Source organism: Rhinolophus sinicus, chromosome 5 (assembly GCF_057876585.1).
Source record: "Rhinolophus sinicus isolate RSI-liver-muscle chromosome 5, RSI-T2T, whole genome shotgun sequence".
In the NCBI taxonomy this organism is placed as follows: domain Eukaryota; kingdom Metazoa; phylum Chordata; class Mammalia; order Chiroptera; family Rhinolophidae; genus Rhinolophus; species Rhinolophus sinicus.
The window spans coordinates 82,916,002-82,942,303 of NC_142505.1; the positions used below are offsets into that span (position 1 = coordinate 82,916,002).

The 26,302-nt window shown below is 43.3% G+C and overlaps 1 protein-coding gene across 11 annotated transcripts in view; it reads left to right on the top strand.

The window, feature by feature from the left end:
* LOC109451094 (protocadherin gamma-C4) overlaps positions 1-26,302 on the top strand; it is a 149,525-nt gene that overhangs the window by 36,819 nt on the left and 86,404 nt on the right. Inside the window, exon 1 of one of the 11 annotated variants that reach the window (XM_088798669.1) lies at positions 862-3,433. The exons of 6 other annotated variants lie outside the window; for them this stretch is intronic. In XM_088798669.1, the coding sequence (XP_088654795.1) occupies positions 1,010-3,433 (2,424 nt within the window). In that variant the 5' untranslated portion in view covers positions 862-1,009. Of the gene's footprint in view, positions 1-861; positions 3,434-6,327; positions 8,930-9,722; positions 12,445-16,900; positions 19,516-21,950; positions 24,534-26,302 lie in introns of those variants that run through there. 4 more of the 11 variants (XM_088798670.1, XM_088798673.1, XM_088798671.1 and 1 more) reach the window with 4 other exon arrangements.

Sequence of the window (26,302 nt, forward strand, 5' to 3'; positions counted from 1 at the left end):
TTTTTTCTTTATCTGCTAACACATAAAAATGATAACATTAAATATATCTCAACATAGAATGTCTATTTGCTGCCTGCTTGCTTTTAAGTTATAGACATATTTTCTGCATGGGTGATGAATTAAAGCCCTTTCCTCCACAGTAACTATATGGATTTCCCCCCAAGAGTCTGCCACTATAGAACATCTAACTCCAATTTAGACATGGTAATAGGAAAATATAAAGAATGCAAAGTTAATCCAACTCAAACTCTCAGTCTGATATAGTGTAGCTGCTATATTCCTAGTGTGAAAAACAGAAACTTTCTCAAAGACCTCACTAGTAACAAAATGGCCCCTTAATTTGTTTCTGCATATGCAGTTGATACAATTTGCATGAGTCAGTAGGACTTTTGCAAAGGTGCATTGAAGAAGGCTTGTTTCCTTGGCATTTGATGTACAAATGGGCATGTTTTATAAATATATCCTAATACAAAGATGAAATCTTAAAACCTACAAAAGTAAGAATTACAATGTCCTAATTTAATGGACTCAATATAGGTAAGAGGTAAATAAAAGGACATGGGCTTAATGGAACATTAAATAAAACTTTTCTAAAGAAGTAAAAAGAATCTAATAATTGTATTGATCTTAGGGGTTTGTGGAAGTCTTTTGCTCTTTCAGAATTAAATATTAATTAAATATAAACAATCTCATGAGATAATAGATGAAAGATACAGCAAAATTATTAGAAATCAAATATAATTAAACATTTATGAAATAAAAACAGAATTGGTGTAGTAACTGGTTAGGACTCTGAGCGTCGCTGTTCACCAAAGTGGGAAAGAAGCTTCCGCTGATGCGATCTGATTCTGCTCCTTCGGCACTGAATACGCGCAGACCAGCCAAGCTCCTGGGAAAAGCCTTGCACTCACAGCCCCTCTCCCATTTCCAACACAAAAATGGCTTTAAAGAAATAAGGCAACAGCAGGTTGGAACCAGGACGAAGAGAAAACTGGTGGGAGAGAAGGCAATGGCGGCTCCTCAGAGGGGTTGGGGCTGCAGAGAAATGCTCCTGCTTTTCCTTTTTCTGGGGACAAAGTGGGGAGCCAGGGCCGGACAGATCCGCTACTCGGTGCCGGAGGAGCTGGACAAAGGCTCCTTCGTGGGCAACATCGCCAAGGATCTCGGGCTGGAGCCCCGGGAGCTGGCGGAGCGCGGAGTCCGCATCGTCTCCAGAGGTAGGACGCAGCTTTTCGCTCTGAGCACTGGAAGTGGCAGCTTGGTCACCGCGAGCAGGATAGACCGGGAGGAGCTCTGCGCCCAGAGCGAGCGGTGTCTGGTGAGTTTTAACATTTTGGTTGAGAACAAAATGAAAATTTATGGAGTAGAAGTAGAAATAATCGATATTAATGACAACTTTCCGCGTTTCCGGGATGAGGAAGTAAAAGTAAAAGTTAATGAAAATGCGGCTGCGGGGACGCGCTTAGTGCTTCCCTTCGCTCGAGATGCGGATGTGGGTGTGAACTCCCTCCAGAGTTACCAGCTCAGCTCCAATGTGCACTTCTCCCTGGATGAGAAAAGTGGAAGTGATGGGCAAAAATACCCAGAGCTGGTACTGGAACAGCCCTTGGACCGCGAGAAAGTGTCTGTTCACGACCTCCTCCTCACAGCTTTAGATGGTGGAGACCCCATACTTTCTAGTACTACGCACGTCCGCGTGGTGGTCCTTGACGCGAACGATAATGCACCCCAGTTCACTCGATCGGAGTACAGAGTGAGTGTTCCGGAGAACATTCCTGTGGGCGCTCGGCTGCTCACACTAACCGCCACGGACCCAGATGAGGGAATCAATGGAAAATTGACTTACGTTTTTCGCAATGAAGACGACAAAATTTCAGAGACTTTCCAACTTGATCCAAACCTGGGTGAAATCTCAACTGTGCAATCACTGGATTATGAGGAATCCAGACTCTACCTCATGGAAGTGGTAGCTCAGGATGGAGGTGCTCTTCTTGCCAGTGCTAAAGTGGTGGTCACAGTACAGGACGTGAATGACAATGTCCCAGAAATGATCCTCACCTCTCTTGCCAGTTCCATCTCTGAAGACTGTCTTCCTGGAACTGTAATTGCTCTGTTTAGCGTACATGATGGTGATTCGGGAGAGAATGGCGAGATTGCATGTTCTATCCCCAGGAACTTGCCATTTAAATTGGAAAAGTCAGTTGATAATTACTATCACTTATTGACAACGAGAACCCTGGACAGAGAAGAGATCTCAGAGTATAACATCACAATAACTGTCACTGACCATGGAAAGCCACCCCTGTCTACAGAAAACCACATCTCCCTGAAAGTGGCGGACATCAATGACAATCCTCCCATCTTCCCTCACGCCTCGTACTCCACCTACATCCCAGAAAACAATCCCAGAGGCATCTCAATCTTCTCTGTGACTGCCCACGACCCCGACAGTGGCAACAATGCCCAGGTCACTTATTCTCTGGCCAAGGACACATTTCAGGGAATGCCTCTCTCCTCTTATGTCTCCATAAACTCTGATACCGGTGTCCTATATGCACTGGGCTCTTTTGACTATGAGCAGGTTACGGGCCTGCAGCTGTGGGTGACAGCCAGTGACAGCGGAGACCCTCCACTTAGCAGTAATGTGTCACTGAACCTGTTCGTGTTGGACCGGAATGACAATAATCCTGAAATCCTGTACCCCTCACTCCCCACCGATGGTTCCACAGGTGTGGAGCTGGCACCCCGCTCCGCAGAGCCAGGCTATCTGGTGACTAAGGTGGTGGCAGTGGACAGAGACTCGGGCCAGAACGCCTGGCTGTCCTACCGCCTACTCAAGGCCAGCGAGCCAGGGCTGTTCTCCGTGGGGCTGCACACGGGCGAGGTGCGCACTGCGCGGGCCCTGCTGGACAGAGACGCGCTCAAGCAGAGCCTGGTGGTGGCGGTCCAGGACCACGGACAGCCCCCTCTCTCGGCCACAGTCACGCTCACCGTTGCCGTGGCTGACAGCATCCCAGACGTCCTGGCTGACCTGGGCAACCTTGAACCCGCCGCCAATCCTAATGATTCGGACCTGACTTTGTACCTGGTGGTGGCAGTGGCTGCTGTCTCCTGTGTCTTCCTAGCCTTTGTCATCGTGCTGTTGGCGCTCAGACTGAGGCGCTGGCACATGTCACGTCTGCTCCAGGCTTCCGAAGGCAGATTGACAAGTGTGCCCCCCTCTCACTTAGTAGGAGTGGACGGAGTGAGGGCTTTCCTGCAGACCTATTCCCATGAGATCTCCCTCACCGCGGACTCAGGGAAGAGTCACCTGATCTTTCCACAACCCAACTATGCGGACACGCTCATCAGCCAGGAGAGCTGTGAGAAAAGCGAGCCTCTTCTGGTATCTGAGAAGATAAATGCAAACGAAGAAGAACTAGAAGCTGTTCAGGTGAGTTTTCATTTTCAGTAGGGATGCTTGGAGCATTTTCTTCTTTGTTTCTTCAATTATTTTTCTTCCACATTCAAAATCAGTTAATTATATAATAGTGAGTCATTATTTGCTCTATTTAGATATTAGCTTAATTTAATAATTGATGCTTTCTTCATTTATTTTCAAATTATATTTTGGGTTTAATATCTATTTTTTCAATACACATATATTTTAGAAAATCTAACTGATATCCACAGACTTAAATGAAACAAGTACCTTAAAAGAAAGTGGTTAAACATAATCACTTTACCCAAAAACTTTCTTATACTTAGAATTGTTATCTTAATAAATGAGTTATTTGATTAGTCCAAATTGTTAAATGTAATATCCTCTTTTGAATATTCGTCTAAACACCAATAGCGAACATATTTTACAAGGATATTGTGTAATATTGCCATTTTGGCATATGGCTATTTGCTTAAAGAAATAATTTACAGCATTTGCATAAATGAGTGGAAGAATACAGAAAACTTCTGCATGATAAATATTAGAAAAACAGGTTAAATTTATAGTGATGATAATGTGTGTAGCATTCTGAAATCTTGAAAGTTTGGGTTACACCATGAAATTATTGGACATGTGTATCTGTTGAGGGAAGAAATCAATGAGGAGCCTTAGAATTGTACTTTATTCTGTGATACAGTTTAAAATCTCCAACGATTTAGATACTGCCATTCATTAAATTCAAATATGTCATACCCCTGTCATCTTCTGGTTACAGATAACCCCTTCACTTTTTAGAATCAATATCTACCTGAATGTTTGCATACAATTCTGCTTTATTGCAAGAATCTAAGATTTGTGTTTGGAAAAACTATTTAACTTTAAAATGGTTTCAAATTTTAAAACTCATTTCTCAGAGATGTGCTTATCTTAATAGATTTTTTTACAATGAAATGTGGTCTATGGGTCTCAAATTTCATAAGTATGTGTTGTGTAATAGAAGAATTACCCTATTTACTTTTGGCATCTGATTTATGGAAGATGATTTTCAGAAGCTTTTAAAAAGATTTTTCAATCTTTCAAATTTTGTACTTTCAACAACTTGAACATCAGCTGCAAAGTATGAATAAATGGGGGAAATGGCAACAAAATATTATTAATGGGATAGTAGGCTACATTACTTGACTGCAGGAATGGTTTATTGACACATTTGGGAATGAACAAAGGGACATTTGGTTTTTATTTCTAAGCATTTTTAAGCGTTGATTTGAAGGGGATCCAATTATGTTTATATATGGACAATTCTGACCTTAATGGAAAATGTGCAATCCCTCTGAATAATGAATGTATCTAAAGAGTAAGAAGAGAATCTGTATGATAGATACTGATGTCATTCACTCCTACATGAAAACTCACTTTTCCATTATTATTTATTTTTTAAAAGGGTTATAGGTTTGGGTATGTGTCCTGAGTTAACTTTTTCATGCAATGGAAAAGTACCTTTAAACCTCTATAAACTTCACTAGACTTCACATAATAAAATGATTAATCCATATACTCTGAGTGTATATATTGTAGATACTGTATACTCTTTTAAATATTTGAAAAGAGTATGTGTTTTGAAATATTTAGTTTCATATGTGTTTTGAAAAGGTAACTTCCCTGTACTAATAGAAGTGTTCATTTGCTCAGTCATGTTTTGGAACAGTCTTGAGTCAGTAGTTTTTTTATGTCTGTATAAAATAGAGGTGCCAATGAGTTTTTGTCTAGAATCCTGGATACAATAAGATCTAATGCTATTCCACTTTGAATTCAACATTGCTACACACCTGTAAATTTTTAGAATGATATATTATGTAGATTAAAATAATTTATTTATGGATATTTCTAGTTTAGAAATGAAATTAGAACTGTAAGACATCTATCTGAAACATGGAATTTGGCATGCTTATTGCCAAGGGAAGAGTCAATAACAAAGGGTTGAGATGGTCAGTAAGCTGGGGACCAAGGAAAAGTGGGAAACACAGATTGCTTTCTTTGGAATATACAATTATAAGGACTCATACTTCACCCCCATAATCCAAATAACTCAGCAGTGTTAAGCTATTTGAGAAGAAACAATACAATTAAAGACAATGGTAATGTAGTGTGGAAAGATAAAATTAATGGAATAATTTTTAAATTTATAGTCATTTAATTAAAAGTAGACAATTGGAAACTAAGAAAAAGTAAATATCCTGCTTCTTACCGTACTTCTATTTTATAAGGACAACCAATGTCCTTGCTACCTATCAATTAATTTGGGGAGAAGTGGATAAAGACAAGATAGAGAAAAGTGAAACATAGGGTAAAACTGAAAGCTATGAGATTTATAACTTTTATAAGTTAGAAAAAAGAAAATAGAGTAGAATAACAACACATATCAAGCTGATATTTCAATAATTTACTTATTACACCTTCTGCCACCACCAACGCTGTCTGTCATTTATATTATTTTCTGTGTTATCTTATTTGGTCCTCAATTGTACTAAGGTAAGCAGGGAAGATGTTACTAGGGCCATTTTATGAAAATGGAAACTAAAACACCGTGATGCCAATAAATATCGTCAGCAAGGTACCTCTGCTCTTTGACGAGTAAAAACCACTTGATTTGGGTGGATAAAGTTCAAGTTCAAAGAAATGACAGCCAGACTGAAGATATAGTAAATATTTAAAATGTGAAAATCCTCATCAAATGGGAAGAATGAGTATCTGTATCAGGACACAGTGGAATTGTCTTCTAGGCAGCTCTGTCTGTGTTTGGAGCTGATTTAGTAACCACCACTGCAGTTCTGCAGCCCAGACGCAGGGTGCCGCTGTCGGCTAGTACTGAGCGTAGTGTCAGGTCCTTCCTACGCAAAGGAATCCCCATCAAACCCCGGAATCAGGAGTAATGTGCGCTCCCTCTCCATCTCGCTGCCGCAAAGATATACATCAGAGAATCTGCCAGCCAAGACAAATCAAGGAGTCGCTCCTGCTCAGAATTCTTGGGATCATTTAGAGAACGCAGCTCTTCGGAATCAGTAAGACAAAGGCGCTGAAAGCGGGATGGGAAACCGCTGGGGACTTCAGGGCCGGGAGGGGCGGAGGCGAATGTCTTTTCTCCTCTTTCTGTCTTTGTTCTGCCCGGCGCTCTCGGAGTCCATCCGCTACACTATTCCGGAGGAGCTGGCCAGGGGCTCACGGGTGGGGAACCTCGCCAAGGATCTGGGGCTTGCTGTGCAAGATTTGCCTACTCGGAACCTGCGGGTTAGTGCCGAGAAGAAATTCTTTACAGTAAGCACCGAGAACGGGGACTTACTTGTGAGCGACCGTATAGACAGAGAGCAGATATGTGGCAAGAAGTCGACGTGTGTTCTGGAATTCGAAATGGTCGCTGAAAAGCCTTTGAACTTTTTTCATGTAACTGTGGTGATTCAGGATGTCAATGACAACCCACCGACCTTTAGCCGAAATATCACTGAACTGGAAATCAGTGAATTGGCCCTTACTGGAGCCACCTTTGCCCTGGAATCTGCACAAGACTCAGATGTAGGGATAAATTCCCTGCAGCAGTACTACCTCAGCCCAGACCCGCACTTCTCTTTGATCCAGAAGGAGAACCTAGATGGCAGCAGGTATGCAGAACTGGTAGTGAAGGCTCCCCTGGATAGGGAAGAGCAGTCCTACCACCACCTAGTCCTCACCGCGGTGGATGGTGGTGAGCCTGCCAGAAGCTGCACTACCCAGATCAGGGTGGTTGTGGCAGATGAAAATGATAACCCCCCAGTGTTCACGCAGGACGTATACAGGGTCAGTGTTCAGGAGAACCTGCAAGTGGGCTCCTCTGTGCTAAGAGTGATGGCCACTGACTTGGATGAGGGTATCAACGCGGAGATCACCTACGCTTTCATCAACACTGATAAGGCAGTGAGACAACTGTTCAAGCTGGACAGTAAAACAGGGGAAGTCACCATTGGCGGAGGACTGGATTTTGAAGAGAGAGAGAGCTACACAATTGGGGTAGAAGCAAAGGATGGTGGACGTCACACCGCACATTGTAAAATACAAATAGATATTTTGGATGAAAACGACAATGCACCCGAGATAACCCTAGATTCTGAATCTAAATATGTACAAGAAGATGCTCAGCTGGGGACTGTTGTTGCCCTGATCAAAACACATGATCTAGATTCTGAATTTAACGGGGAAATCCTATGCCAACTAAATGGAAAGTTCCCATTTAAAATAGTTCAAGATAGAAAAAATACATACAAGTTGGTGACAGATGGAGCCTTAGATAGAGAGCAGAGTCCGGAATACAATATCACCATCACAGCCACTGACAGGGGCAGGCCTCCTCTTTCCTCCAGCAGAAGTGTCATCTTGAAGGTCGCTGATGTCAACGACAACGCCCCGGTTTTCCAACAGTCAGCCTACGTGGTCCACGTAGCAGAAAACAACCCGCCTGGTGCCTCCATAGCGCAAGTCAGCGCCTCCGACCCCGACCTGGGACCCAACGGCCACGTCTCCTACTCCATCGTGGCCAGCGACCTGGAGCCGCGGGCGCTGTCGTCCTACGTGTCCGTGAGCGCGCAGAGCGGGGTGGTGTTCGCGCAGCGCGCCTTCGACCACGAGCAGCTGCGCGCCTTCGAGCTGACGCTGCAGGCCCGCGACCAGGGCTCGCCCGCGCTCAGCGCCAACGTGAGCGTGCGCGTGTTGGTGGGCGACCGCAACGACAACGCGCCAAGGGTGCTGTACCCCGCGCTGGGGCCCGACGGCTCGGCGCTCTTCGACACGGTGCCGCGCGCCGCGCAGCCCGGCTACCTGGTCACCAAGGTGGTGGCGGTGGACGCGGACTCGGGACACAACGCCTGGCTGTCCTACCACGTGCTGCAGGCCAGCGAGCCCGGACTGTTCAGCCTGGGGCTGCGCACGGGCGAGGTGCGCACGGCGCGTGCTTTGGGCGACAGGGACGCGGCCCGCCAGCGCCTATTGGTCGCTGTGCGCGATGGGGGACAGCCGCCCCTCTCGGCCACCGCCACGCTGCTCCTGGTCTTCGCTGACAGCTTACAAGAGGTACTGCCAGACCTCAGTGACCGGCCCGCGCCCTCTGACCCCCAGGCTGAGCTGCAGTTTTACCTGGTTGTGGCCTTGGCCTTGATCTCGGTTCTTTTCCTCCTCGCGGTGATTCTGGCGGTGGCCCTGAGCCTGCGACGCTCCTCCAGCAGTAGCTCATGGAGTTGCTTTCAGCCTGGTGGTGTCTGCTCCAAGACTGGACCCGGGGTTCTCCCCAGCTACTGCGAAGGGACTTTGCCTTATTCGTATAATTTGTGCGCTGCCTCACATTCCTCAAAGACTGAGTTTAAATTGCTCAACGTAGCCCCTGCTCATGCTCCAGCGCAAGATCTTCTATGTAATGAACCCTCTTGGTTTGAAAGTGCCAGCAGTGACAACCCCAAAATGACTTCTGATTCACTTGACTTGCAACAGGTGAGTTACTTCAAAACCCTTTCCTCCCATAAGTATAATTAGGTTTCAATTAATTATCTTAGCGGTAAAAAAAAACACAGGCTAAATATGTCTTGATTTTATTGTGTTTTATACAATAGGGGGTGTTAGAAATTCTTTGTTCGCTTATCTGTGTTGCAACTATTCTTTCATAAAATGTCACCTTGTGATGATCTTGAAATTTTTGTTTATCCTAAAGTAGTATATCCTGAAACATGTCTAATGCATTAGTACTTCACACTCTTATTGTGAGACATAATATCTACACATAATTCTGGGCAATTAAGTGATTTAGCTTCAATGCAGTCAATCCTAAACTATGGTTTATATATAATACATAATATATAATATATAATATTTTATTGTAGTTCATATGTTTATACTTCCTTTGCATGTTTTAAAAAATTATACACAAATATTGGCTAAAGTAGGGCAGTTCTTAATCTATACGTTAATAAAAATAGATAACACCTAAAAATGACAACACTTGACTGGCACTAAATGAGTTGGTTCCAAATATGTTTGTGGTTGTTTGTGCCCTTATTGAAAATGGGACAAATATAAATGATGGTGGAATGTGATAATTAAAGATTTACAGAACAGTGTAATATTATTTATTCTCCAAGGCCCTAAGAGATATTACCACAAAAAATGAGTGGTGAATTCCAGGGAACATATGAAATTATTCAAAATAGGCTCTTTTATTTTTTTCAAATGCTTCTCATTCTTAAGGACAGAAATTTTATGGGTGTCATTTATGCAGAATTAGAAGAAATAAGATCCTATGTATGATGGTTTCACAAAAATACGATGCAGTATTAAGTTAGGACTCTAAGCGTCGCTGTTCACTAACCCGGGTAAGGAAAGCAATGAGAACTCGAGTTAACATCCTCTAAGCACAAAGCAGATCAGACACAAAAGCTCTGCAGTTTCACGAAAATTCTGACCTAAAACGTTTTGCATCGGATCTCTGCATTTTTATGGACCGTGACCTCTAATTCTGAGAAGCCCAAGAGTGACACGAACCTGCTCCCCTTACTCAAAATCCCAGGGAAGTCCCTAAGGAGCCAATAATGGCAGCTCTGCAAAGGCGCCGGCATCACAGCGGGTTAGTCCTGCTCATGCTGCTGGGGACTCTGCGGGGAGCCCAGCCTGGGCCAATCTGTTACTCCATTCCTGAGGAGCTGGACAAAGGCTCCTTCGTGGGCAACATCTCCAAGGATCTGGGGCTGGAGCCCCGGGAGCTGGCGGAGCGGGGAGTCCGCATCGTCTCCAGAGGGAGCGCGCAGCTTTTTGCTGTGAACCCGGGAGGTGGCAGCTTGGTCACCGCGGGCAGGATAGACCGGGAGGAGCTCTGCGCTCAGAGCGCGCGGTGTCTGGTGAGTTTTAACATCCTCGTTGAGGATAAATTGAATCTTTATCCCATAGAAGTGGAAATCGTGGATATTAATGACAATACACCCCGATTCTTAAGGGAAGAATTGGAAGTGAAAATTCTCGAAAACGCAGCCCCATCCTCTCGTTTTCCACTTATGGAGGTCTATGACCCGGATGTGGGAATGAACTCTCTTCAGGGCTTCAAACTCAGCGGGAATAGTTACTTCTCAGTGGATGACGTGCCAACTGAAACCGATGGGCACAAATACCCGGAGCTGGTGCTGGAGCACGCTCTGGACAGGGAGGGAGAGGCCATTCACCACCTAGTTCTTACTGCCATGGATGGTGGTGACCCTGTCCGTTCAGGCATGGCGCGAATTCTGGTAACTGTCTTAGATGTGAATGACAATGCTCCGGTGTTTACTCAACCTGTGTACCGTGTCAGTGTTCCTGAAAATCTGCCAGTAGGGACGCCAGTATTGTCAGTAAGTGCCACCGACAAGGATGAAGGAGTCCACGCGGAAGTGACATATTCCTTTGTGAGGATAACAGAAAAGATCTCAAAGATTTTCTGCTTGAATGTTTTGACTGGAGAAATATCAACTTCTGCAAATCTAGACTATGAAGACTCCAGCTGTTATGAGCTGGATGTTGAAGCCCGGGATCGGCCAGGTCTACAAGACAGAGCAAAAGTCTTAATAACTATCTTGGATGTGAATGATAATGTACCAGAAGTAATAGTTACATCTGGAAGCAGGTCAATTGCTGAAAGTACACCTCCAGGAACAGTGATCGCTCTTTTTCAAGTATATGATCGAGACTCTGGACTGAATGGCCTGGTAACTTGTTCCATCTCAAGAAGTCTGCCGTTTCAACTGGAAAAATCAGTAGACAATTATTATCGATTAGTGACCAATACAGTTCTGGATCGAGAACAGGTATCTCTGTACAACATCACTGTGACAGCCACAGACAAAGGAGTGCCGCCTCTGTCTACAGAAACGCTCATTTCTCTACATGTCGCAGACACCAACGACAACCCACCTGCCTTTCCCCACTCCTCCTACTCTGTCTATGTCCCTGAGAATAACCCCCGAGGTGCCTCCATCTTCTCTGTGACTGCACAAGACCCTGATAGCTACGAAAATGCCCGGATCACCTACTCTCTGGCTGAAGACACCATCCAGGGTGCACCTCTATCCTCTTATGTCTCCATCAACTCTGACACCGGCGTCCTATATGCATTGCACTCCTTTGACTATGAGCAGTTCCGTGACCTGCAATTGAGAGTGACTGCGCGTGACAGTGGGGACCCACCACTCAGCAACAATGTGTCGCTGAGCATATTTGTGCTGGATCAGAATGACAATGCACCAGAGATCCTGTACCCCACCATCCCCACCGATGGTTCCACAGGCGTGGAGCTGGCACCCCGATCCGCAGAGCCCGGCTATCTGGTGACTAAGGTGGTGGCAGTGGACAGAGACTCGGGCCAGAATGCCTGGCTGTCCTACCGCCTGCTCAAGGCCAGCGAGCCAGGGCTGTTCTCCGTGGGGCTGCACACGGGCGAGGTGCGCACTGTGCGGGCCCTGCTGGACAGAGACGCGCTCAGGCAGAGCCTGGTGGTGGCGGTCCAGGACCATGGCCAGCCTCCTCTCTCTGCCACCATCACGCTTACCCTAGCAGTAGCAGACAGCATTCCAGATGTCCTGGCCAACTTGGGAAATCTTGAGCCCTCTGCCAACCATGACGACTCCAGCCTCACACTGAACCTGGTGGTGGCCTTGGCCGCTGTTTCCTGCGTCTTCCTAGCCTTTGTCATCGTGCTGCTGGCGCTCAGACTGCGGCGCTGGCATACGTCACAACAGCTCCAGGCTCCTGGAGGAGGATTGGCGGGCGTGCCAGCCTCTCACTTTGTGGGCGTGGAGGGGGTGAGGGCTTTCCTGCAGACCTATTCCCACGAGGTTTCCCTCACCGCGGACTCTGGGAAGAGTCACCTGATCTTCCCGCAGCCCAACTATGCGGACACGCTCATCAGCCAGGAGAGCTGTGAGAAAAGCGAGCCTCTTCTGATTCAGGAAGATTCAGGTTTTTGTAAAGAGGAAGACTCCCTTGCTCAGGTGAGGTTATTGCTTTTATTGGTTTTATTTGAACAGGAAATTTAAAATTTTTCTTTAATCAGTTTTTACTTAGTGTTTTGCGGTGAATCATATAATTTTGAGGTCTTTCTTTTATGTCAATAGAACTCTATTAAATCTTAGTTTTCTCAAATTTCACACAGACACAAAAATTTTAATAATGTATACTCTAGATTTTTGTTTTTCTTTTCTCTTGGCAAGCTCTTTGTGCCTATGGTTGCATACATCTCATTTCTTAGGTATTTTTTTCCCTATTATGTGATATTTCTGAGATTCTTTTTGTAATATAAGAAAAATGAATTGCAGCCTCTGTTAAAGAAGATCGATATCTTGGTTTTTTTCCCCCACTTTTAATTAATAGGAAGTGTTTTCTAAAATGATAGAGATCTGTGAGAGATATTGCCCCTTTACTACTTAGGAATCAAAAATTATTTTTATGAAAGATAAAAATAATTGGGAAGACCTGATCTTTGGTGTTTGAAGACCTAAATAATATATCTGAAAATATCTGTTATTCCTCTCGGACCAGTCCCAACATCTATAGTCCTCAAATTAAAATTTAAATTAAAAAAACTTGTGTGATCTATCTCATACAAATTCTGGGGAAATAAAATGTAACAAAATAATTGTATAAAAGTTTTTTCAAACAGTAAAGCAGTATAATGAACAAGTATTTGTTGACATTATTACAATTATTGGATTGCTAACAAGTAAATGTAAGCACCTGATGCTCTATGCCTACTACAATGTCTTTTGCAATCTGTGTGCTTAATAGTATTTAAAAATGAAAATGAATTTTAAAATATGCTCATTCGTGTCCACTTACAGGATATATCTCTAAAAATAGAGGAGTGACTAATGAATGGGAGAATGAAGGATTAATACTATTCAAATAAGAAATTAAATAATTAGCATGTTTAGCCCAGATAAAATGAGGCTCTGTCATGTAGGGACTCTATTAAAATATTTAAGGAAAGGAGGGTTGTCATTTGAAAGAATAATTAGTCTAATTCATCGTGGCCCAAAGGTATGAATGAAACTATGGCTTGATGAGTAGGAAAAAAAAGCAGTTTTGAGATATCTAAGTTGTCCTATCAGAAAATAGATTGCTAAGGAGATTCTATTATTGGTACTCTTCAAAAGTAAGTTGATAGCCCTGGAATTAATAGAGTACAGGGAATAATATAAGTTGATGAGCTGTCCTGAGCTAGAAGATTCTATGATCTGATAAATAATAAATTGGTCACTTGTGCATCTAAATTTGGTATGTGCATGTAAAATAAACAATTGAAATGATATCTTAAAATGAATGAAAACCTCTTTTATAATCTGAAATTGTCAGTCTTCATAAAGACTGATTGAGTTGATATTAAATTAGCTAAGTGTAATACATGTTTTTCTAAATCAATATTGTGGCATTTACATTTCAGCAGTTATTGTAGAATTATTTATTTCAAAATTCCAAATGTGTATGACTAAGCAAGAGATTCCAGTCATAAATATTTTCAAATCTGATTTGTTTGGACATTTGTGACATAATTCTTTGATGGTGCTAGTCAGAATTTATTAGTAAATAACAATTTTAAAGAACTTGAATCTTAGGTATTGGTCAAGAGAGTCAGATGGTCTCTTATACAAATATGATTTATGTCATACAGTCTGAGAGTATAAATGTTATTTCATAATTCACTATTATATCACTAATTAAATAGGATGATTTAAACTATATCTTAAACCATCATTGTTATAGACAACACTCACTAACTTGTTTCATGGATAGTACACTGGTTTATTGTATCTCTTTTCTGCTCACTAACTGGGATAGTAGGTTGGTTGGTTTTATTCTCTTAGTTACCTGTGATCATTTCATTTAAACAGAGAAAATATTTTACTGACAGAAAAACGAACAGATTCTGGCAATTGTGGAACTTGCTAAGTCTGACGAAATGAGTCTACATACCATACAGGTCATTATGAATAAGATAAGCAGTCTGAGATTCTGAGCATATACTGAATTTTGAAGCATCAGGGGGAAAAATCTACCAAATTATTAGGCTTATTTTATCATGTGTGAAAACTACCAGTTTCTGATCAAATTTCTGTTGAGGTGGCTGTTATCAAAGGGGAAGGAGTAAAATCTCAGAGAGAATCATTGAAAAATACCTATGTCTTTGTTTCGGAATGAAAACCTAAACAGAACTCCAAACAAATTGTTCTTCAATTTTAAAAAGTTCCATGAAGAAAGGAAAGAAGATTACTCAATGCCTGGGAAGTCAAATAGGCTTTGCATAGAATTTATTTTTATTTATTTTTATTTATTTTAAGTGTGTTTTTACTGGACCCTTCAGCTCCAAGTTAAGTAGTTGTTTCAATCTAGTTGTGGAGGGTGCAGCTCACAGTGGCCCATGTGGGGATCAAACCGGCAACCCTGGTGTTACGAGTCATGCTCTAACCAACTGAGCTAACCAGCTTCCCTAGAATTTTTTAATGCAAGTAAACAAATGAAGATCAAGATCCTTTGCAATAACTCAATCAGTAATAAAACTATAAAATTATTTCAACTTAATATAGTGGGCTTATGTTATAGTTAAACATATGGTGGTGGTCTAGTAGAGATCCTTAATATTTAATTTTGTGTTGTGGAATAATTTAGAAAACTTGATACTAGAGATAATGTAGCCATTTACTCCCTAAAGCATTATTTATGTTCAGAATATGCCTATAATTTCATTTACCTAGATCTTATTTATTTAGCTCCAAAGAAGGTGCTACATACATACAGGTCATTATGAAGTAATGTTGAGACTTTTAAGAACTAGAATAAGAGACAATATGAGATGACACTATGAGTTTTCAAGAATCAAGTAGAAAAAGATCACGATATTGGGAGCCATAATATCCAAACATGAAAGTTTTGTTTGCAAATGTCTGCAAGTACTCATGATCTTTGATGAACATATGCTCACATACATCAACAAGAAGTTCAGAATTACTAAGCAAATAGTATTTTAACTCCTCTTTATGGAATTAATCTGTAACATTCATATTGGTTCCTTTGAACAGAAAGTTCTTTGGTGAAAACAAACATGACTGTAAATTATTTTGATAGATTGAAACAGCATTTCATTCAAAGTGTTCCCTATATTTTGGAACCATGTTAACAGAGAGCAGAAATAGATTATTTAGTTAGAAACTTCTCACCAACTAAGCTAAGCATTTTTTAAGTTACTTCTGGTTTCTCCTCCTGCTGCTGTTTGCTACTACTCCCGTAGGGCTTCAAATACTTTACAAAGTAAGGCTATTTCTTGCTAGCTCTTCATTCCAGAGCTGGTCAGTCTCTTTTCTCTTGCAACTATGTGGAAGGAACTTTGTTTTATTTCTACCAGGTGAGGGTAACCTCAAATCTATCAACAACTGAGTTTCATTTATTAACAACAGTGGAGAAATAAGTACCTCTAAGGGTCCTCTCAGTCAGTCCTGCATGTGTGCTCAAAGGCTGTCTAGAGACCCACCTTTCCTAATTATTCTGGAATAAGGCAGGATGATTATTTGAATTGCATAATGAAAAGAAGCAGTCAAGCCAACACCCACTTTCTTATGAATCCACAGCCAGCAGGACCTCTGCAAATTTCAGCCTTCTGTACAAAATGAATTGCTTCTATAGCTTATCATTGCTGCTTGGCTTCTCACCTCATCTCTAATGGCACTTTTTGAGCATAAAGCACCAACCAAGGCAAATGATGATTCCCTTTTTCTTCTTAGAAGACTGGGAGTGAGGATATTTGTATTATGACATTCGTTCTACTACTATATAGTCGAGGATAAGACAATTCCCTCTCGTTTTATAAATCATTAAAATGAAGGTATTGGCCTAAACCATCTCTAAGGTGCCATCCAATCAAAAACTTTATTAAATTACCTCTTTATAGGTTAAAGAAAATTTTGACTATCTGAGTTTTACATGGGGGTATCTAGAACATAGTATGTATTCAATCTTATTTAATTAACTTAAATTTATTTTACTCTGAGGTAAATAGTTTTTATATGATATCTTATGTATACAAACACCTTTAAAAAATAAATCATGCTTTTTTACCTGAAATGGCTAATTTTTCCCTATATGTAATAAATAAAGTGCGAGGCAGTGCCCAAGAGTCATTTCAAAATTGCAATGCAAACCAAAGAATTTTGAAAAATTATCCGGCATTAATAAACACTCATCCATGAACATTGGTGCACCAATTCTGTTTCTTAAAATGGATTTTTTCAATGATATCAAAGATATACAGATTAAAGAAATATAAACGGAAGATTTTGAAGGATAAAACAACTTTCTGAAAAATCAGTTAGTTTCAATATGGTGCAGTAACATAGTAAGGACTCTAAGTGCCGCTGTTCACCAATCCGGGGAATAATGGTGCAAAAGATCTGCCAGAACTACCGAGCTTTTACAACACAAAGAAACGCCAGATTGAGACACACAGTTTTCCAAGAGGCACCAAACTCAGACCTCTGTTCTACTGGATTCTGGGCTCTTTTCCCGAATACAGAGGGCTCCGCGCGGACACACTGGCATCCAGAAGCCCAACAGGAGGTAGCCAAGGATCTAAACAACATCTGCGGACAAGAATGGCCACTCCGCAGAGGCGCGGGGATTACAGAGGATTCATCCTGCTCTCCATCCTCCTGGGGACCCGGAACGAAGCTTGGGCAGGACATATTCTCTACTCTGTGCCGGAGGAGACTGACAAAGGATCTTTTGTGGGTAATATCGCCAAGGACCTGGGGCTGGAGCCCCAGCAGCTGGCGGAGCGCGGAGCCCGCATCGTCTCCAGAGGTAGGACGCAGCTTTTCGCGCTGAATACGCGAAGTGGCAGCTTGGTCACCGCGGGCAGGATAGACCGGGAGGAGCTCTGCGCTCAGAGCGCGCGGTGTCTGGTGAGTTTTAACATCCTGATGGAAGATAAAATGAATCTTTACCGTATTGAAGTGGAAATAATAGATGTTAATGACAACGCTCCTAGGTTCTTGACAGAAGAAATGAATGTAAAAATAATGGAAAATATAGCTCCTGGGGTGCGGTTTCCGTTAAATGAGGCTAGGGATCCGGATGTGGGCACGAACTCCCTCCAGAGCTACCAGCTCAACCCCAATCGCCACTTCTCCCTGGTTGTGCAAACTGCAGACGACGGTACTAAATATCCGGAATTAGTGCTGGAGCGGGTTCTGGACCGTGAGGAAGAAGCCGCTCACCACCTCCTTCTCACAGCCTCTGACGGCGGCGACCCACCCCGATCCGGCACCGCCCGCATCCAAGTAACAGTGGTGGACGTGAATGACCACGCACCAGTCTTCTCTTTGCCCCAGTACCAAGTGACTGTCCCTGAGAACGTGCCGGTGGGCACCACACTGCTCACAGTAAACGCTATCGACCCAGACGACGGAGTCAATGGGGAAGTCACATATTCTTTTAGGAAAATAACTGCAAAAATTCTACAGCTATTCCAACTGAACTCCCACACCGGAGAATTAGCAACTTTAGAGGGCCTAGATTATGAAGAATCTGGCTACTATGAGATGGAAGTTCAGGCTCAAGATGGTCCTGGTAGTATGACAAGGGCTAAGGTGCTGATCACCGTTTTAGATGTGAATGACAATGCGCCAGAGGTGACTGTAACGTCTGTAAGCAGCTCAATCCCTGAAGACACTCCTCTTGGAACAGTAATTGCTCTTTTCTACCTTCAAGACCGAGATTCTGGGAAAAATGGCGAGGTGACCTGCACTATTTCGGAAAATCTGCCTTTTAGATTAGAAAGATCAATAGACAATTATTATAGATTGGTGACAGCAAAAAACCTAGACAGGGAAATACTCCCTGGGTATAACATCACACTGAAAGCCACAGATGGCGGAACCCCACCCTTGTCCACGGAAACTCATATCTCCATGAAGGTGGCAGACACCAATGACAACCCACCTGCCTTTCCCCACTCCTCCTACTCTGTCTATGTCCCTGAGAACAGCCCCCGAGGCGCCTCCATCTTCTCTGTGACTGCACAAGACCCTGACAGCGACGAAAATGCCCGGGTCACCTACTCTCTGGCTGAAGACACCATCCAGGGTGCACCTCTATCCTCTTATGTCTCCATCAACTCTGACACCGGCGTCCTATATGCATTGCACTCCTTCGACTATGAGCAGTTCCGTGACCTGCAATTGAGAGTGACTGCGCGTGACAGTGGGGACCCACCACTCAGTAACAACGTGTCGCTGAGTATATTTGTGCTGGATCAAAATGACAATGCACCAGAGATCCTGTACCCCACCATCCCCACTGATGGTTCCACAGGTGTGGAGCTGGCACCCCGATCCGCAGAGCCCGGCTATCTGGTGACCAAGGTGGTGGCAGTGGACAGAGACTCGGGCCAGAATGCCTGGCTGTCCTACCGCCTGCTCAAGGCCAGCGAGCCAGGGCTGTTCTCCGTGGGGCTGCACACGGGCGAGGTGCGCACTGCGCGGGCCCTGCTGGACAGAGACGCGCTCAAGCAGAGCCTGGTGGTGGCGGTCCAGGACCATGGCCAGCCCCCTCTCTCGGCCACCGTCACGCTCACCGTGGCCGTGGCTGACAGCATCCCAGACGTCCTGGCCGACCTGAGCAGCCTGGAGGTCCCACATGACTCTGATGCCTCAGGCCTAACGCTGTACCTGGTGGTGGCGGTGGCTGTGGTCTCTTGCGTCTTCCTTGCTTTTGTCACAGTGCTGCTGGCGCTCAGACTGCGGCACTGGTACACGTCACGTCTTCTCCAGGATTCAGGAGGTGTATTGGTGGGTGTGCCCCCCTCTCACTTTGTGGGCATGGACGGGGTGCAGGCTTTCCTGCAGACCTATTCCCACGAGGTTTCCCTCACCGCGGACTCTGGGAAGAGTCACCTGATCTTCCCGCAGCCCAACTACGCGGACACGCTCATCAGCCAGGAGAGCTGTGAGAAAAATGAACCGTTGTTAACATCCATAGATTTTCATGAATGTAAGGGTGAAGCCCAAAGTATTCAGGTGAGTTCAGTCATTCACTTATCTTTATATCTTTGAGGGATTTTGTGAAAATTTCTTTATGATTTTGTGACATAAGTGTTGTTTGGTTGGGTTTTTTTAGATTTTTTTATTGGGGAAGGGGAACAGTGTGTATTTCCAGAACTTTATTGGGGAACAGTGTGTTTTTTCCAGGACCCATCAGCTCCAAGTCAAGTTGTTGTCCTTCAATCTTAGTTGTGGAGGGCGCAGCTCAGCTCCAAGTCCAGTCGCCGTTTTTAATCTTAGTTGCAGGGGGCGCAGCCCACCATCTCATGCGGGAGTTGAACCAGCAACCTTGTTGTTAAGAGCATGCGTTCTAACCAACTGACCCATCCGGCCACCCCATGAAACAAGTTTTTGAAGAAACTTTAAATGGCTAAAGCAAGTTTAATGGTTTATTTCAGTGGTGATACTTTAACATGAAACACTTATTGACGTAGGGTTTGATATCATTTCCATAGTGAACATCTGAGGACAAGATTGTGAGTAAGTGGACTATCCCATTTTTATACCTTCCATCTATTTTCCAGTTGATGTTCTTAATTCATGTAGTTTATAAATGAGGATGAATTGTCTTTCTCATTGCACTAGGTTAGCAAAAGCCTTCTCAGCGTTCTTTAGCTCAGGTCCATAAAAGGCTCTTGAATATTTTTTTCAGTCTGAAACTTTTTTCTGTCTAGCTTCTGCCTCCATGTACCTCAACTTGATGGCCTTGAAAAATCTTAATTGCCTCCTGACCTATTTAAAGCATAATCATCCATTAAAGTCAGGTTCTGGTGGAAAGTTGGGTAAATGCCGGAAGAATAAAATGTTTGTGTCAAGCTTCACTAAGATCTATATCAATGACAGACATGGAATCTCATGCCACACTGAAGGTCACTGTTCAAAACCAACAAAATATGATGTCAAATAAGATATCTTTTCAAGTATTATAAGTGGCATTTGTGAAATAGGCAGTTACGTGTTTTACCACACAATTCCGATGTGCAGTTTTAGTGGTGCAGCCATGTGAAGTGTGACTGAGGGCTCTCCAAGTGGCAGATTGGCATGGTGGCTTTATGAAACAACTATCTCATACTTAAGTCCTAGACCAGTAGTTAGATGTTACTTATTGGGTATGCTGAAAAATTCAGATAGAAATAACCCAATCTGGAATTAACTACTTCCATACTCTATGTATATTATTTGTGTAAGAGCTTTGTGTAAAGCTCTGTATGAAGCTCAATACATCAGTTGAGTAGCATCTGGAAGGGGTTGATGACAAGGTAATTTTGTTTACTGGGACCTTTTGAGTGTTAATTAAGTGGACATTTTATCCTATCATCTTATCATAGTGTTCTGTTTGGTGGTATTTCCTATATAAAGGAAATATGCAATAGTATGGGTGTACTTCATACATTTTGCAGTGTTAGATGTACAGTCACTTGGGGAGAAGACAATGTTACTGACACATTGTCAAGCAGAAATGTGGTTACTGGGTATTTTGAAAAAGAAAATCTCCCTACCCAATTTATTGGATGCTTAAAAAATATTATTAAGTAAAGGGGAGAAATTGTCACTAAACTCAGTGAGCTTTTGCAAATCAACTTTCTAGGAAGCATTTCTTTTATTTAGTGTCATCATGGGATGTTATGACTGCAGAAGTGGGAACCAGTGCCTCAGTGCAATAGACCACGGTTAGAGACTTTGTGTGTCAAAGCAAAATATTATTCCCCTGGTAACTTTGAGGATTGATGTTACGTTTTATAACCTGGGAAATAATTGTGCATGGGAAGGAGAAGGGATAGGCTAACTCTTCTGGCTGCATCGTTTCCTTCATTAAGATACCAGAAGTGAAAATCAGGTAATATTACTATAAGTAAATAATTGAAACTATTTTGGAAGAAGAGAGGTATTTGGTGGTAAGTATAAATTGTACCCTTTCTTAAGACAATTACTAATGCTCTGAAAAAAATTGAAATGAATCAGTGTGGAGGTGCCCACAAATTAAAGAAAAATAAGGGGAAGAGAAACAAGGAAAGAAGCATAAAACTTTATCCAATATATTGCTAATTATTAAGTATTCAAAATTACTGTACTCTGAGATCCTTTAGCTAAGTCTGTGTTATAGTCATCATTCTATTTCTAGTGTGGATTTGAAGATTGGGGGATAATTGTGTCAACATATAGAGTTCATGTATTAAATCTATGTGAGTTCCCTAAAACCTGGAAAGTTAGGATAATGACGTTTCTAATGATACATATTAAACATTAAATATATAGACTATAACAATTGTTCGGTCAGGCAAACTATTATAATTACTGTAGCTGGTTAGACCCAAACTGCACAGGCTGCAGTTTCCTAGTGCGGACTCTGGGCGCCGCTGTTGGCCAGAGTGGAGAGCTTGGCTCAGGCCATCGCCTCGCGCAGCCGCAGTGCACTTTCCCTAGCTGACACCCGACAGTACGAGCCTCTTTACACCGCTTTCTTCTCCGGAAAAGAACAAACCCAGACCCCCACGTAGGAACTAAAGCCTGTTCCGAGCTCCGGACATCTGCAACACAGAGATTATTTGTCATCCGGCGCCTCCAGGCCGGTGAGCAAGCCCAGGGGAGCGAGAGGGATGGCGAGCGGCGCTGGGGACAGGGGCTGGGCTGAGAGGCGGCCCGTGCTCTTGCCCTTCCTGCTGTCTTTGTTCTGCCCGGCGCTCTCTGAGCAGATCCGCTACAGAATTCCCGAGGAACTGCCTGAGGGCTCGGTGGTGGGGAACCTCGCCAAGGACCTGGGACTCAGTGTCGGGGAGTTACTGACTCGAAAACTGCGCGTCAGTTCGGAGAAGCCTTACTTCACTGTGAGCGCAGAGCGCGGGGAGTTACTTGTGGGCAGCAGGCTGGACCGGGAGCAGATATGCGGGAAGAAGCCAGTCTGTGCTCTGGAATTTGAGGCTGTTGCCGAAAGGCCATTGAATTTTTATCACGTGACTGTGGAGATCGAGGATATTAATGACCACACGCCAAAATTCATGCAAAGTTCCTTTGAGCTGCAAATAAGTGAGTCCACAAAGCCGGAGGCACGATTTATCTTAGGATCTGCCCATGATGCAGATATTGGGACCAACTCACTACAGAATTACCAGCTCAGTCCCAATGATCATTTCTTACTCGTGAATAAAGAGAAATTAGATGGCAGTAAATACCCCGAGCTAGTACTGAAGATGCCTTTAGACCGGGAAGAGCAGAAGTCCTACCTCTTGACCTTGACTGCTTTGGACCGCGGGGATCCACCCCTAAGCAGCACTGCACAGATACATGTTCTAGTGACTGATGCCAACGATAACCCTCCGGTGTTCAGCCAAGAGCTATACAGGGTGGGCCTTCCGGAAAACGTGTCCCCAGGCTCCACTGTGCTTCGAGTGATGGCCACCGACCAGGATGAGGGTGTCAATGCCGAGATCACCTACTCTTTCACTGAGTCAGGCCAGATCACCCAGTTTGACCTGAATTCTACTACCGGGGAAATCACTGTTCGAAACACATTAGATTTTGAGGGAGTCAAAGAATATTCCATAGTTTTGGAAGCAAAGGATGGTGGAGGAATGATTGCTCAATGTACCGTGGAGATAGAAGTCCTAGATGTCAATGACAATGTCCCAGAAGTGATATTCCAATCGCTACCAGCTCTTATTATGGAAGACACCAGCATAGGAACCTTCATTGCTTTACTCAAAATCCGTGACAAGGACTCCGGACACAACGGAGAAGTTATTTGTAAATTAGAAGGTGATGTTCCCTTTAAATTACTCACTTCTTCAAAAAGCACGTATAAATTAGTGACAGATGGAGTTCTAGACCGCGAGCAGACCCCTGAGTACAATGTCACCATCACAGCCACCGACAGAGGCAAGCCGCCCCTCTCCTCCAGTTCAAGCATCACCCTGCACATCGGCGATGTGAATGACAACGCCCCGGTTTTCCAACAGTCCTCCTACGTGGTACACGTGCCAGAAAACAACCTGCCTGGTGCCTCCTTAGCGCAGGTCAGCGCCTCCGACCCCGACCTGGGGCCCAACGGCCACGTCTCCTACTCCATCGTGGCCAGCGACCTGGAGCCGCGGGCGCTGTCGTCCTACGTGTCCGTGAGCGCGCAGAGCGGGGTGGTGTTCGCACAGCGCGCCTTCGACCACGAGCAGCTGCGCGCCTTCGAGCTGACGCTGCAGGCCCGCGACCAGGGCTCGCCCGCGCTCAGCGCCAACGTGAGCGTGCGCGTGTTGGTGGGCGACCGCAACGACAACGCGCCAAGGGTGCTGTACCCCGCGCTGGGGCCCGACGGCTCGGCGCTCTTCGACACGGTGCCGCGCGCCGCGCAGCCCGGCTACCTGGTCACCAAGGTGGTGGCGGTGGACGCGGACTCGGGACACAACGCCTGGCTGTCCTACCACGTGCTGCAGGCCAGCGAGCCCGGACTGTTCAGCCTGGGGCTGCGCACGGGCGAGGTGCGCACGGCGCGCGCTTTGGGCGACAGGGACGCGGCCCGCCAGCGCCTATTGGTCGCTGTGCGCGATGGGGGACAGCCGCCCCTCTCGGCCACTGCCACGCTGCTCCTGGTCTTCGCTGACAGCCTACAAGAGGTACTGCCAGACCTCAGTGACCGGCCCGCGTCCCCTGACCCCCAGGCTGAGCTGCAGTTTTACCTGGTTGTGGCCTTGGCCTTGATCTCCGTGCTCTTCCTCCTCGCGGTGATTCTGGCGGTCGCTCTACATCTGAGACGCTCCTCCAGACTCTCCACCGGAGGCTACTTTCAGCCTGGTCTTTGCGTCAAATCTGGACCCGCGGTTACCCCCAACTACAGTGAAGGGACTTTACCTTATTCCTACAATCTGTGCGTTGCCCATACTGGAAAGACAGAATTTAATTTTCTACAATGTAATGAGCAGCTGAGCTCAGGACAAGACATACTTTGTGGCGATTCGTCGGGGGCCTTATTTCCACTGTGTAATTCCCGTGAGTCGACTTCCTATCCGGTGAGTTTCCCTTAAATATATTCTGCTTCTCGTGGTCTGCCCAGTTCTCCATATTCACAGGAAAACATACAATGTTCCGATTTAACAGTTGTCTTAAGCAAATTGTAGCCAGTCAAAAAGTGGTCATACCATTCTTCAAGGAGGGTTGTTGGAGTGGGAGCAATAAGGTGTCTTTTAGGGATGTCTTACCAGGCTCAGATTTACAAAGCAGTGAGAGTGTGGTTTTGTCCACAAAGGGAAACATTAAAGAATGCTATAAAGTCTGTCATAAAAGCTAATGAGATTTTTCCCTAAATTTTTCTTCCTATCACTTAATAGACGATTTTTTTTAGCTTGATATACTGTAAATGTAAAAGTAAGCAGTCGTTTAAACAAACCTTTAAAGCAAAAAAAATTAAGCTAAGATTAGATATTTTTCTTACTATCTAATTTAACTGCTATGGTTTCCATAATAATCTGATGCTTTGTCTCTTATATTTTCTTCTGTTTGTTTCAAAATCACCTAGAATAACATATCGTAACCTGGATTTTTATGTAGATGAACCCACTGTAATTGTACGCAATGTACTATGTGTGTGTGTGTTGTGTGTAAAATCCTTTGACTTAGCATTAGGTCCATTATTATGCTCATCAGAAGAAAAAAGCATGTTCTCCCTACTTGCACCCTGGTTTTTGCAGAATTGATTTGTATTGAAGGTCATTCTATCAAAGAAAAGACAATGTTTTGAACTGCCTTCTTTTTTAAGCCTTAAACTAATATAGCAAAATGGAGTTGAATTCTTCAAATATTAGACAAAATTGCTAATCTGATATGCATACAAGTATATACACAGGATGATAATACATTGTTTCAGCCTTTTGCTAGATTTCCCTTAGCAACTGCTTCAGTTAATGGCCACTTTACAAACTGATGGAAAAAAGAGACTTTTTTTGTATTGGTGCTTTTTGATTCCTTGATGATAATGATATGTTCCTTACTTTTTTGCGGTTCTTTTGTTCAAAGTACTAATAAAGGTAAAAATAACTTTAGAATATTTGTGTACCTTAAGAAGATAATTAAGTCTGCTTTAAAATGTAATAATCTCTCATTGGTGGAAGAACAGGATGTAGATTTACTTTTTTTGTAAAATCATTTTTACCTTTCCTTGTAAAATCATTTGTACTTTTCAAGCGTTTTCTATTCAAATAGGAAAAAATAATTTAAATAAAATAACCAAACAGCATAATCTCTTTAAAACTTGAAAGTAAAAGCACTTAAACTATTAAAATTTTACAACGATGATTTGAAAACATCAATATGCAATTAAAATGACACTTTTAGAGAAAATTAAAAAGCGAAAATTCTACATAAAGCTTATTATGATTAATTAGTTTAAACCAAGTAAAATAACTTCTGAGTCAATCATCTCCAATAGGTCTATTTTAGTACATAAATGAATTAATTTCCAGTGACAAATGGAGTTCTTACTTATTTGATAATATATATTAAAGACATTTACAATAAAGCTTAGAGTATAATAACATAAAATAATCTCAGAGTATAACAAATAATTTATTTTTTAAAGAGTAAAGGTGTTCCAGAAATGTGAATAATTTAATATGATGCTAACCAATAAATCTGATCATTTTATAATACTTTGTAAGAGTTTAACCCTACTTCATCCCATGCTTCTTGGCAATTTTAAAATATGAATTCAGGTACAAGTTAAATAAATACAAAACAAACTATAAAAACCAAGTAGTTTTTTTTTCTCAGTAATCTAGCATAC